Consider the following 14,155-nt stretch of genomic DNA (forward strand, 5'->3'; position numbering starts at 1 on the left):
GCGCTAATATCAATTCATATATGTGCTTTGCGCCAGTGTGGTTATGCATGAGTGTGTTTAGGGACCCAGCTGAAATAAGCCCCTAGAATACTGGCTTCTCCGGTGAGGAGATTGCATATTGCATAACCACTGACTGCTATCAGCTTGACAGTAAGCTTGTGCTCTTGTGAGGCTAACAGGGCGCAATGCTTCCTTTTCACGGCCACTCTGTGGAGTAACAGAGCTAGTCTATACCGCCAAACAGTGCCACCATTCGCTAGCAGCAGGTTCCTCCTGCACGGTGGACCCCGGGCTGCGAACGCACCATTTATAATAAACATCTCTATTTACTCGGTGCGTTCCGCTAGCCCTAACATAAAGAATGTTCGTGTAGAAGAATGGGCCAAAATCACACCTGAGAAATGCCTGCAACTAGTTTCTCCATACAGGAGGCCTCTTGAGGCTGTCATCACCAACAAAGGCTTTTAAGTAAGTATTAGTTAAACTTTAGTACTCATGTTCAATACTTTTTCCCTGTGCCATTTCTCATTTTTCTCATTATTACATGTAACGTAATTTATGGACATCTATGGTTTGATTTCTTTGCTTGTTTGAATTGGATGAGTTGTTATCGACATCTGGTGACAAATTTGTGTCAATACCACCCTTAAAAATATATTTACTTAGAAAATCGGTTACATGTTCTATACTTATTTCACCTGCTGTATGCTAACCACTAGGGAATGTAACAGATTTGTGGGCATCCTAACTATATACTGTTTATAGCCTTGGTAACTTTGTTGTTAGCCTTCCATTAAGCTACTTTATTTTTTAACAAAACATGTTAAAATATTTTTATTATTTAATAAAGTTGATATATTTGTGAGATATTTTGCAGCACCACTTTTCTTTTGGCTTCTCTCTTGATAGATGCATCTCTCTTACAGTGCAATACGTTTGGTTACAGGAATATTGGTTGGTCCTAATATTATTATCCCTTACAGAATTCAAACAGTTTCAAATTTTCAGCATGTCAATACTTTCAGTGTTTTTGTAGCATTTTTCACCTATTCAAAGGAATGGGGAAAAAAGGCTTTAAAAATGCATAAAAAAATGAAAAAAAGAAAGCAGGTGGAATTTACGCTGTGTTATTTACTGCCAATGCTTCAACCATGTGCACATACCCTTACAGTGGAGCTTATGTTTGTGACTCGTCTTGGAGCCAGCATAATAAGTGTATATAGGAAGAAACATAAAAACCTTTTAATGTGACACCTAGTGGTTATCATCTGTTTGTGCACAATGCCAATCTAAATTCATTTGTAATTTTCTAGCTGATTCTATCTTGCATCCTCTAATCTGTTCTGGATTCAAGTTGTAAAATAGGAAGTGAACTGAGACCACTGAAATGCTTAAGATCTTCTGACAGAATGAAACCCTTAAATCATAGTTGATCTTACCTGTCTCCGCACTGTGAGACCTAGAGACAAGGGATTTAAATCTTAAAGTTATTTTCAAGTCACCCAGTCTTTAAAATGTATTGTTTAATAGCTGCACTTCTGTAACTCACCAGGATTCATGATATTGAGAGGTGACCGATTTGCAGGCATCATTAACACAGTTGCTAGGAGATAGCTAAGAGAAAGAAAAGGAAAATTCTTGTTTTATCGCTGGCAGCAGCATTAGATACAATTCTTTATACTTTTATTTTCTATTATGCTCTCTTGTCATTTATTGAATTCATATTGCTATTTTTCAATTAACTGCTAATCGTTGTAGAAGCCTAGGGAGAAATGTATAATAGCAAATTAATTTCTTTTTATTTTAAGCTGCCCGCTGACGTAAATATTTTCCCTTATTGTGACGGGATTTCAGGCGTCCTTATTTTTACAATTGATGTGATTATTGGGAAATTCTAAACATGATTAGATACTTTTTTATCATAGAAAATCACTTATGATGAGAAATATTCACTTCACTGGTCCTCATTTTCTCACTTGGTAATAGAGTAATTATAATGAGTAAGCTATGATTGTAATCAGGGCCGTATTTGCCACTAGGCACTTGAGGGCACGTGCCTAGGGCAGCAGGATGCGGGGGAGCGCACTTGAGCAAGTTTTTTTTTTTATAAAAGTCCGGGGTCAAGTGCCCGCGCCCCCTCCTCCCTCCCTCCTTCCCCCTTCCCTTCTCCCCCCCTCCCTGAAGACGTCATACTCACCTTCCTCCAGCGGTGGCTGCAACTCCGTCTCAGCGCCGGCAGTGCATCCTGTCTTCAGCAGTCACATGGTACCTCTCATTAAGGTGATGAATATGTGCATATTCATCACCTTAGTGAGTGGTACCACGTGACCGCTCATACAGGAAGGAAGATGCTGCAGAGATGCCAGGAAGTTCTGCGCTGCGCCGTGAGAGGTGAGTATGACAGGGGAGGAGGATGGGGACCTGTGCATGCAGGGTTTGAGGATAGAGGAGCCATGCACGCGGGGAGGAAGATGGAGGAGCCATGCACACAGGGGGAGGATGCAGGAGCCATGCACGCAGGGTGGGAGGATAGGGGAGCCATACACGCAGGGTGGAAGGATGGGGGTGCCATACATGCAGGGTGGGAGGATGGGGGAACCATGCATGCAGGGGGGAGGATGGGGGAGCCATGCACGCAGGGGAGGAGGATAGAGGAGCCATGCACGCAGGGGGGAGGATGGAGGAGCCTTGCACGCAGGGTGAGAGGATAGGGGAGCCATACACGCAGGGTGGGAGGATGGGGGAGCCATGCACGCAGGGTGGGAGGATGGGGGAGCCATGCACGCAGGGTGGGAGGATGGGGGGCCCATTCATGCAGGGGGGAGGATGGGGGAGCCATGCATGCAGGGGGGAGGATGGGGGAGCCATGCACGCATGGAGGAGGATGGGGGAGCAATGCACACAGGGGGGGAGGATGGAGGAGCCATGCACGCAGGGGGAGGATGGGGGAGTCATGCATGTGGGGGGAGGATGGAGGAGCCATGCACGCAGGGTGGGAGGATAGGGGAGCCATGCACGCAGGGTGGGAGGATGGGGGAGCCATGCACAGAGGGTGGGAGGATGGGGGAGCCATGCATGCAGGGTGGAAGGATGGGGGAGCCATGCACGCAGGGTGGGAGGATGGAGGAGCCATGCACGCAGGGTGGGAGGATGGGGGAGCCATGAACGCAGGGTGAGAGGATGGGGGAGCCATGCACGCAAGGTGGGAGGATGGGGGAGCCATGCACGCAGGGTGGGAGGATGGGGGAGCCATGCACGCAGGGTGGGAGGATGGAGTATAAATATGGAGTATAAATACTGGGCCCTATAGGGGGACACAGTGTAAGAGGACAGTGTGAAGAGGGGACCAGTATAGAAAGGAGAGGTCAGTGTGAAGAGCATGTACCATAAGAGGGACAGTGTGGGGGTCATATTTTGTGCAGACAATATAGTGAGGGGCAATTTTTTATTCAGGAGCATTATAATGACACTTGTATCTTTCCGGGCACCATGTGGAGATTTTCTGCAAAAGAGCGGAGAAGATGGAAGCCTGCAGAGACGGCTGAGGATGAGAAAACTCTGGATCTGGACAAGATGAAGAAAAGGAGAACGGCTCAAGAGGCAACGTCATCTGTAAGGTACATGGATGTAAATGTTATTTGTGATACTAACTAACTCTCATGATTTTATTTATATTAGGAGCATTAAAGGGGATGTCCAGGTTTGTAATGAGTCTGCAGTCATTCTTTGTGACTTCAGACTTCTGAATTCTCACAGTGCGCTCTGCACGCTGTCAGGATTCTCTCGTGCTGGTGATTTACATACATGCGGTCACGTGCTGACTAGACATGTATGGCCTCAGTCAATGAACATGAACTGAGCGAGGCCGGGCACGTCTAGTCAGAATGTGGTCAGGAGTATACAAATCACATACTTGTGCTGACATGACTGTCCACCGGCAAGGGAGAATCCTAAAAGTGTGCAGTGCATTAGTTGTAAGAAATCAGAAGCCTGCGATGTCAGGATCCAGCTCTGCAGGTTCCAGTAGTCGTCACATGGACACTTCACTCATATGCGATTTTCATACTTGTGGTCCTGTGACAACGAGCTTCTCTTCCCGCCTCTCTGTTTTTCACTGAACATTGAGAGCATTAGGGAGAGGAGCTTGTGGTTACATGACTGAGTGTGCAAATCACATATGTCCTTGGCGGAGGGGAGGCACCAAAATGAATTCTTGCCCCTGGTGCCAGAAAACCTAAATACACCCCTGCTGGTATGCTATTGCGAGCGGTGATTACCGGGTCCGGTGGAGGGAGGTCTGTGCACAGGGAGTGAAGCAAAGACTGAGGGTGTGCACAAAGAGAATGGAGACCCGGAGACTGCCCGTTCTAGTCTACACTGTAGCCTGGAGCCCTGCTTATCATAGGAATATGTCAGTTAATTGTTTTTCTAAAGCTTTATAGTGTAGTTTTAGGTCAGGGAGGGATGGTTAGGGATGAGTTAGCAAGGTGCAGGGACAGGTAGTGATGGCTACTTGCGGACATGTGCGGCAATTGCGGTTTTGCACTTGCGGTAATACAAAAAACACTGCTAGCAGTGTTTTTTCCCATTGCTGCAAGTACCGCATTTGCCGGATCTCGGCAAAACCGCAAGTGCCGCACATGTCCGCAAGTCCCATAGGGAATTATGAGGCCGAACGCAGTGTTGCCATAAGTGATCCATTACGAGGCAGATGCAGAAAAACTGCCGGATCTGCTGTAAAAGGCTACTTTCACATCAGCAATTTATGGCAAAGTCACTGCCGATAGTGCCATACTCACCAAAGGGGGAGGAAGCACTAAAAGTGCCTAGGGAAGCAGAAACTCTAAATACGGCCCTGATTGTAATATTTACCACGAATGTCCCCCATACCCATTAGATGGCTGTCTGCAAAATGATGCTTCCTATGATATTTTGGTCAACAGCTATCTTAGGCAACTCTTCCATGCATAGGAACGCCACTTGGCCGACCTGTGTTCTCTATTATATAGTCGCTGGCTAACATATCGGCTGGTGTCTAATCTCCAGGAGAACATATAGTTGGCAGTTCAAAATCATATATTCCTGATCAACATCTCACCCCTCAATAAGTTGGCTGGCATCAGCAGGCTCTGGCAACACTAGTCTAATGTGAACAGGTGCCTTTAGAAATTGTTTAGCATGAACAAGAGCTAAACGTTAAGAATCTTATTAGTGTATCAAGGAGGTGATAATTACCACCTTTCCCAATGTGTCTGTTGAATAAACTGTTTCCTCTGTTCAATTGTTTTTATGTCATTCAATGTAATATGAGCTATTGCTGTGCAATGTCTCTCTTTTTTTTAGCAGAAACCAGGAGTTTAAAAGGAGTGGCTACCCGAAAATTAGTACATGGTTCCCTGCTACTGAGAAAATAGACGTGTGTAATGCTCACGCCGAGACTGGTTGGCGCGGGCGTCTGGGGGTGTGGCCCCACTGGACCACAGACCAGACTTCCCTGGAAGGGCCATAACTAAGTAGCTTCCTAGGTTTTCACTGGAGCCTCTGATGGTGAGATCAGACTTGTGCTGTAGGTAGCTACCAGGTACCACTCCAGGGTGGAGTCTGACTGTGGATGCTGATCCCACAGGGGGACAAGACACAGGCAGGCAGGCACGGCTGTGACACTGGCTGATGGACAGGTACAGCAGAGGCCCTGATGGGCAGACTGGCTTGATGGAGATACAGGCAGGCAGACGGGCATGGCTGGCACTCTGGCATACAGGCGGACAGGGCTGATACTCTGGTAGGAACTGGTATACAGGCGGGTGTATGGAAACAGGTTAGAACCTGTTCAGACTGGAGGGTATATGGAAACAGTTAGGAACCTGTGCGGCAAGTTGCTGAACAGAGGTAGAGCAAGAGCGGATGCAAAGCAGAACCACAGGAGGCGGAGTAAGAGCAGGAGGTGGAGCTAAGAGCAGAGGAGAAGACCGAGATAAGAGCAGAGGAGAAGGCAGAGCCACGGGTAGTGGTGAACAGAGCAGAGAGATGCAGAGCCACTGATAGTGGCAAGCAGAGCAGAGCGGTAACGCAGAGATAAACACAGCAAAGTGAGAATGGTAAACAAACAAAGAAGGAACAGGAACAGACATAGACCAGAGTTCAGATACAGAAATAACGGAACACAGATTCAGACCAGGGTATAACGCCCCACTAGGTGGCGTACACAGAGACACAAACAGAACACATATAAAGGCCTGCGTATTGCAGCCCTCAGAGACAGGAAACAGACATGACCTGGCAGGTCAGTAGCAAATGCTAACTGAGGGAAATAGTTTGCTCAGGCATCCTCCAATGGGTGAGGATGCCTTAAGTATCAGATGCCGCTAGGCTATTGGCCAGGGACACCTTAGGGAGGTGCACACAGTCTCAATAAGAATCCGGAGTTGCTGGCGCCACCCCCCTATGCACACAGCCAAGAAGTGTACAAAGAGTAAGTGGCCATGGAGCACATGGCATGGAGGTGGCAGAAGACAGATCTCACAGGCAGGTGGGGAATGGAAGGCCATGCAGTGATGCCGGCAGGGTTGTTACAACGTGGCACTGAGCGTTTCCCCTCAAAAAGGGCCATAGAAATGGGGCACCTCTGAGGAGTATGTGAGGAGCGCTGCAGCTGCAGAAAGACATACCAAAGATGTTGCAACAGATCAACAGATGACCTGTGATACATGGTGAAAGATTATGAAACAAAAGGGCAACCATCTTAAAGAACATTTTAATCAATAGATCTTGGGATGAAAATAAGTTCCATAACTGGATATGTTAAAAAATATTGCTGTGCTGAGATAATCTTATAAACGTTCCCCTGCTATGTACTGTGTAATGGCTGTGACTGACCTTACAGGGACATGGTCTTTTCATACCACAGCTCCTGGAAGCCCTCCCCTGAAGCCAAGTATGCGGGGAGGTCTCATGGGAACACAGACCCTACAGTATATTTTTCATTTATTAGTTTAATTATCACTTTGGTGTTATATTGGTTGGTTTCTGATATGAATTTTTAGGGTTAAATGACTAATGTGTAAAGCTGTGGTAACACGAGGTGGTTATTTCTGGTTTTTGTTGGCGCTCTTTTTATGCCTTCTCATTGGTCAGCTGTAAAAGACCGGGAAAAATCTTGTCTATAAATAGGCAGGTTTACCTCAGTTTTCCTCATATCGTTTATGAAGAGCGAAGATAAACATGGAAGATTTATTACAGCAGCTAGTTGCCAGAGCCGGTGAAGAAGACAGAGTTGAGTGGATTAAAAGCTGCTTAGCTATAAAACCTGCCCTGGCAGCTGGCCAAGTCTCCACTCCGGTTCCTACCCCACGCTCTCCCAGCCGGTCAGAGGATTCACCCACAGTGGCATCAGGGAGTCACGTTGGCTCCAAGAGGAAGAGGGCACAGAAGATTGTGTACTCACCACCCGTTCAATCTCCGAGCTCCAGAAGTCGCACTCAGGATGTGCGAGTGAAGCCAGCTGTTCATCATTCAGGTATATCTCGCAGCCCTGCGCGGGATGTTAGGGGTCGTCATCATTCAGCAGCTGCGACATCTGTGGCTGTCAGTGTAGCCTCTCGCCGCTGCAGCCGTAAAAGCGCTGTAGGGGCTCCAGACATCTCAGCTTCTCCTTCTACCAGCAATTCTGTCAGCTGGCTTCCTGACCCCACAGCGAACCCAGCCCCCACCTCAGCTTGGAGAGCAGCAGTTCCTGACGGAGAGGACGAAGTCACATCGCCACAGCATGTTCCAAATCAGCTCCGCTTGCCCACTTCTTCAGGCTTAAGTGGGAGTCGGCCAGTTGAACAGGACCGCGATATATCAAGGAGGGGTGAGAACTTTTCTGTACCCCTGTCTGTGTCCAACTTTGAACTGAAATCCCTTATCAGTTCTATGCTGGCTGAAGCCATTAGAGATTCAGCAGCTGCTGACTTGTCTTTGGCTGTTCAGCACCAGCATGGAGTTAACCCTACACCTCCTGGTATGCCTCAGTCTCTTTTGAAGGAGGCTCTGGTTTGTGAGTTATCTCCCCTTGGTTTCCATTTGAGTGCTTCTATTAAGGACCTCATTTGGAAAAAAGTTATATAGATTTATTTTCATTATTACCTTCTCAGAGAGAGCAGCAGAATAAAATTGACAAAAAAGATGACAAATCTGATGCTAGAGGTCCTGTGAGATCCTTTCAAAATTGGTTACAGGGGTTTGCTATTTATTCTGCTGTCCTTGGTGAGAAGTATCCCGAACTCTGTAGTGGTTTATTTCAGCACCTGGATATCATTTTGGAAGCGTATCGAAATTTCGGTGGGTTCGCATGGATCAATTACGATGAAGCGTTTAGGCAGAAGCTAGCCGTTCACCCAAACGTTATTTGGGGTAGTAAGGATGTGGGTCTATGGTTAAGCATGATGCTCCCACAGAGAAACTCCTTTCAAAAACAGCAACCTGTTCAGACAATAAGGAAAGGTTTTTGCTTTGCTTACAATGAATTGTCATGTAAGTGGCAGCAGAACTGCAGATTTCGGCATGAGTGTTCTCTTTGTGGTGGTTCTCACCCCTTATTTAAATGCTTTAAAAGGCAGGCTATGAACCCACACCTTGCCCCTAATAAAGAAAATTTTCTTAAAAGCTTGGACCCCGGTGAATCTGCAAAGAATGTTGCCATGGTTAAACAATTACCCAGAACTGGAGTGTAGGGACCTTTTATTTCAAGGTTTTTTGACGGTTTTTTTCGTCCCCCCCTTTTTCTGGTTTAGGTTGCACGGTGGTTAAAAATCTTAATTCTTTAGCTGATTTTCCCGAAATTGCCAGGTCAAAAATTAAAAAAGAGATTAGCTTAGGGTCGGGTGGCAGGGCCTTTCTGCAACCCTCCATTTGCTAATTTTCGTATTTCTCCCTTAGGCATAGTCCCTAAGAAAGAACCGGGTACTTTCCGGCTTATACACCACTTGTCGTTCCCTCATGGTTTCTCTTTAAATGATGAGGTTGATAAATCTTTATCCTCTGTTCAGTATACTTCTTTTGATACGGCAGTGGATTTTCTGAGGAAGTTTGGATGGAACGCATTATTAGCCAAGTCTGATATCCAGTCTGCTTTTTGCCTCCTACCAGTAAACCCCTCTGGTTTTAATTCCTTAGGTTTCGTTTTTGATGGAGAATTTTTTTTCGATAAGTGTCTACCAATGGGTTTTTCCCTATTTTGTATTTATTTTGAATTATTTTCTTCATTTTTACAATGGGTTTTGCAGGTTAATTTTTCTGAGGGTGGGGTTTTGCATTATTTGGATGACTTCTTGTTCGTAGGTCCCCCTGACTCTAATATTTGTTATGATCTGCTTGAAAGGTTTATTATTATATGTAATGAATTTGGAGTTCCGCCAAATTTCCGTTTTTTTCACAAATAAACGCAAGTTATATCGAATAAATTTTACCACTAACATGAAGTACAATACGTCACGAGAAAACAATGTCAGAATCGCCAAGATCCGTTGAAGCTTTCCAGAGTTATAACCTCATAAAGGGACAGTGGTCAGAATTGTAAAAATTGGCCCGGTCATTAACATGCAAACCACCCTCGGGGCTTAAGGGGTTAAATAAAGCTGACTAGTAATGGTTTAAGCATATTAAATCTAACGCCTGGCATAAATCCTTTAGTAAAGAAAAAGATATCGGATGCCTATTGTCATCTCTGAAAGTGCCTTTCTTTTGATAGGACACCCAAAAGAGCACTCCTTAATTTATCAATTTTATCGCTGGGTAAACGAGTCTCCATTTTTGATAAATCTAAAGTTATACCTAAAAATTCTAATGTAGTTACTGGTTGCACAGTTTTATCCTCAGCAATGGGAACAAATTGGAGCTGAAATAAATTTTGTGTGAAAAAAAGTTAAATGTTCATTTTTATTTAAACATTCCAAAAATTCCTGTAAAACACCTGAAGGGTTAATAAACTTCTTGAGATATGTCATGCAAAATACTTAATAAGTAACATTTCCCACATGTCTACTTTACATCAGCACAATTTTGGAACCAAAATTTTTTTTGTTAGGGAGTTATAAGGGTTAAAAGTTGACCAGCAATTTCTCATTTTTGCAACACCATTTTTTTTAGGGACCACATCTCATTTGAAGTCATTTTGAGGGGTCTATATGATAGAAAATACCCAAGTGTGACACCATTCTAAAAACTGCACCCCTCAGGTGCTCAAAACCACATTCAAGAAGTTTATTAACCCTTCAGGTGTTTTACAGGAATTTTTGGAATGTTTAAATAAAAATGAACATTTAACTTTTTTTCACACAAAATTTATTTCAGCTCCAATTTGTTTTATTTTACCAAGGGTAACAAGAGAAAATGGACCCCAAAAGTTGTTGCACAATTTGTCCTGAGTACGTTGATACCCCATATGTGGGGATAAACCACTGTTTGGGCGCATGGCAGAGCTCGGAAGGAAAGGAGCGCCATTTGACTTTCCAATGCAAAATTGACTGGAATTGAGATGGGATGCCATGTTGCGTTTGGAGAGCCCCTGATGTGCCTAAACATTGAAACCCCCCACAAGTGACACCATTTTGGAAAGTAGACCCCTTATGGAACTTATCTAGATGTGTGGTGAGCACTTTGACCCACCAAGTGCTTCATAGAAGTTTATAATGCAGAGCCGTAAAAATAAAAAATCATATTTTTTCACAAAAATGATCTTTTTGCCCCCAATTTTTTATTTTCCCAAGGGTAAGAGAAGAAATTAGACCACAAAAGTTGTTGTGCAATTTGTCCTGAATACGCTGATACCCCATATGTGGGTGTAAACCATTGTTTGGGTGCATGGCAGAGCTCGGAAGGGAAGGAGCGCCATTTGACTTTTCAATGCAAAATTGACTGGAATTGAGATGGGACGCCACGTTGCGTTTGGAGAGCCCCTGATGTCCCTAAACATTGAAACCCCCCACAAGTGACACCATTTTGGAAAGTAGACCCCTTAAGGAACTTATGTAGATGTGTGGTGAGCACTTTGACCCACCAAGTGCTTCATAGAAGTTTATAATGCAGAGCCGTAAAAATGAAAAATCATATTTTTTCCCAAAAATGATCTTTTTGCCCCCAATTTTTTATTTTTCCAAGGGTAAGAGAAGAAATTAGACCACAAAAGTTGTTGTGCAATTTGTCCTGAGTATGCTGATACCCCATATGTGGGTGTAAACCATTGTTTGGGCGCATGGCAGAGCTCGGAAGGGAAGGAGCGCCATTTGACTTTTCAATGCAAAATTGACTGGAATTGAGATGGGACGCCATGTTGAGTTTGGAGAGCCCCTGATGTGCCTAAACATTGAAACCACCCAAAAGTGACACCATTTTGGAAATTAGACCCCCTAAGGAACCTATCTAGATGTGTTTTGAGAGCTTTGAGCCCCCAAGTGTTTCACTACAGTTTATAACGCAGAGCCGTGAAAATAAAAATTCTTTTTTTTTTTACAAAAATGATTTTTTAGCCCCCAGTTATGCATTTTCACAAGGGTAACAGGATAAATTGGACCCCAAGAGTTGTTGTCCAATTTGTCCTGTGTACGCTGATACCCCATATGTGGGGGGGAAGCACTGTTTGGGCGCATGGCAGAGCTCGGAAGGGAAGGAGCGCCATTTGGAATACAGACTTAGATGGATTGGTCTGCAGGCGTCACGTTGCATTTGCAGAGCCCCTGATGTACCCAAACAGTACAAACCCCCCACAAGTGACCCCATATTGGAAACTAGACCTCCCAAGGAACCTATCTAGATGTGTTGTGAGAACTTTGAACCCCCAAGTGTTTCACTGCAGTTTACAACGCAGAGCCGCGAAAATAAAAAAAATCTTATTTTTCCCACAAAAATGATTTTTAGCCCCCCACATTTTTATTTTCCCAAGGATAACAAGAGAACGTGGACGCCAAAAGTTGTTGTCCAATTTGTCCTGAGTACGCTGATACCCCATATGTTGGGGTAAACCCCTGTTTGGGCGCACCGGAGAGCTCGGAAGGGAAGGAGCACTGTTTTACTTTTTCAATGCAGAATTGGCTGGAATTGAGATCGGACGCCATGTCGCGTTTGGAGAGCCCCTGATGTGCCTGAACAGTGGAAACTCCCCAATTCTACCTGAAACCCTAACCCTAACACACCCCTAACCCTAATCCCAACGGTAACCCTAACCACACCCCTAACCCTGACACACCCCTAATTCTAATCCCAACCCTAATCCCAACTGTAAATATAATCCAAACCCTAACCCTAACTTTAGCCCCAACCCTAACCCTAACTTTAGCCCCAACCCTAACCCTAACTTTAGCCCCAACTCTAACCCTAACTTTAGCCCCAACCCTAACCCTAACTTTAGCTCCAACCCTGACCCCAACCCTAACCCTAGCCCCAACCCTAACCCTAGCCCTAACCCTAGCCCTAACCCTAGCCCTAACCCTAGCCCCAACCCTAGCCCCAACCCTAGCCCTAATCCTAGCCCTAACCCTAGCCCTAACCCTAGCCCTAACCCTAGCCCTGATGGGAAAATGGAAATAAATACATTTTTTTAATTTTATTATTTTTCCCTAACTAAGGGGGTGATGAAGGGGGTTTGATTTACTTTTATAGCGTTTTTTAGATTGGATTTTTATGATTGGCAGCCGTCACACACTAAAATATGCTTTTCTTATAGCAAAAAAGTTTTTGCATCTCCACATTTTGAGACCTATAATTTTTCCATATTTTGGTCCACAGAGTCATGTGAGGTCTTGTTTTTTGCGGGACGAGTTGACGTTTTTATTGGTAACATTTGTGGACACGTGACAGTTTTTGATCACTTTTTATTCCGATTTTTGTGAGGTAGAATGACCAAAAACCAGCTATTCATGAATTTCTTTTGGGGGAGGCGTTTATACCGTTCCGCGTTTGGTAAAGTGGATGAAGCAGTTTTATTCGTCAGGTCAGTACGATTACAGCGATACCTCATTTATATCATTTTTTTATGTTTTGGCGCTTTTATACGATAAAAGCTATTTTATAGAAAAAATAATTATTTTGGCATCGCTTTATTCTCAGGACTATAACTTTTTTATTTTTTTGCTTATTATGCTTTGTGGCAGCTCGTTTTTTGCGGGACAAGATGACGTCTTCAGCGGTATCATGGTTATTTGTATCCGTCTTTTTGATCGCGTGTTATTCCACTTTTTGTTCGGCGGTATGATAATAAAGCGTTATTTTTTGGCTCGTTTTTTTTTTCTTACGGTGTTCACTGAAGGGGTTAACTAGTGGGACAGTTTTATAGGTCGGGTCATTACGGACGCGGAGATACTAAATATGTGTACATTTATTGTTTTTTGTTTTTTTTTTTTAGATAAAGAAATGTATTTATGGGAATAATATTATTTTTTTATTTATTTATTTATTAATTTTTATTTTTTTTTACACATGTGGAAATTTTTTTTAAACTTTTTTACTTTGTCCCGGGGGGGACATCACAGATCGCCGATCTTACAGTTTGCACAGCACTCTGTAAGATCGGCGATCTCACTGACATCGCTGCAGGCTTACCAGCACCTGCAGGCGACCCGGAAGTACTCCCTGCAGGACCCGGATGCAGCCCCGCGGCAATTTTGGATCCGGGGCCTGCAGGGAGAAGACGTTCGGTACAAGGTGAGCACATCACCTTGTACCGATCGTCTCAGGGAAGCACGCAGGGAGCCCCCTCCCTGCGCGATGCTTCCCTGTACCGCCGGCACATCGCGATCATGTTTGATCGCGGTGTGCCGGGGGTTAATGTGCCGGGAGCGGTCCGTGACCGCTCCTGGCACATAGTGCCGGATGTCAGCTGTGATAGTCAGCTGACACCCGGCCGCGATCGGCCGCACTCCCCCCGTGAGCGCGGCCGATCGCATATGACATACTATCCTGTCACTGGGAATTAAGTCCCAGGTCGCCTGAACAGAATAGTACGTCATATGGGATTAAGGGGTTAAGGCAGCCTTCTGTTTAGCGTTGTTTGCTGCTCTTAGAGTGGGTGAAATTGTTTCCCGAAAAAAAACTGCCCCATCAGGTTTTTTGTTTTCTGATGTTTTATTTCAGGATTCTACTTTAATATTGTTCTTACGGAAGTCTAAGACAGATCAACTTG

The 14,155-nt window shown here is 44.7% G+C and overlaps 1 protein-coding gene across 1 annotated transcript in view; it reads right to left on the bottom strand.

Moving 5' to 3' along the window:
• Nucleotides 1-14,155, bottom strand: part of LOC138676521 (tetratricopeptide repeat protein 24-like) — a 305,247-nt gene that overhangs the window by 74,637 nt on the left and 216,455 nt on the right. Inside the window, exons 7-8 of the mRNA XM_069765916.1 lie at nt 1,550-1,614; nt 1,440-1,459 (exon numbers count right to left, since the gene is read on the bottom strand). Of these exons, the coding sequence (XP_069622017.1) occupies nt 1,440-1,459; nt 1,550-1,614 (85 nt within the window). The remainder of the gene's footprint in view (nt 1-1,439; nt 1,460-1,549; nt 1,615-14,155) is intronic.

This window comes from Ranitomeya imitator, chromosome 4 (assembly GCF_032444005.1).
Source record: "Ranitomeya imitator isolate aRanImi1 chromosome 4, aRanImi1.pri, whole genome shotgun sequence".
In the NCBI taxonomy this organism is placed as follows: Eukaryota; Metazoa; Chordata; class Amphibia; order Anura; family Dendrobatidae; genus Ranitomeya; species Ranitomeya imitator.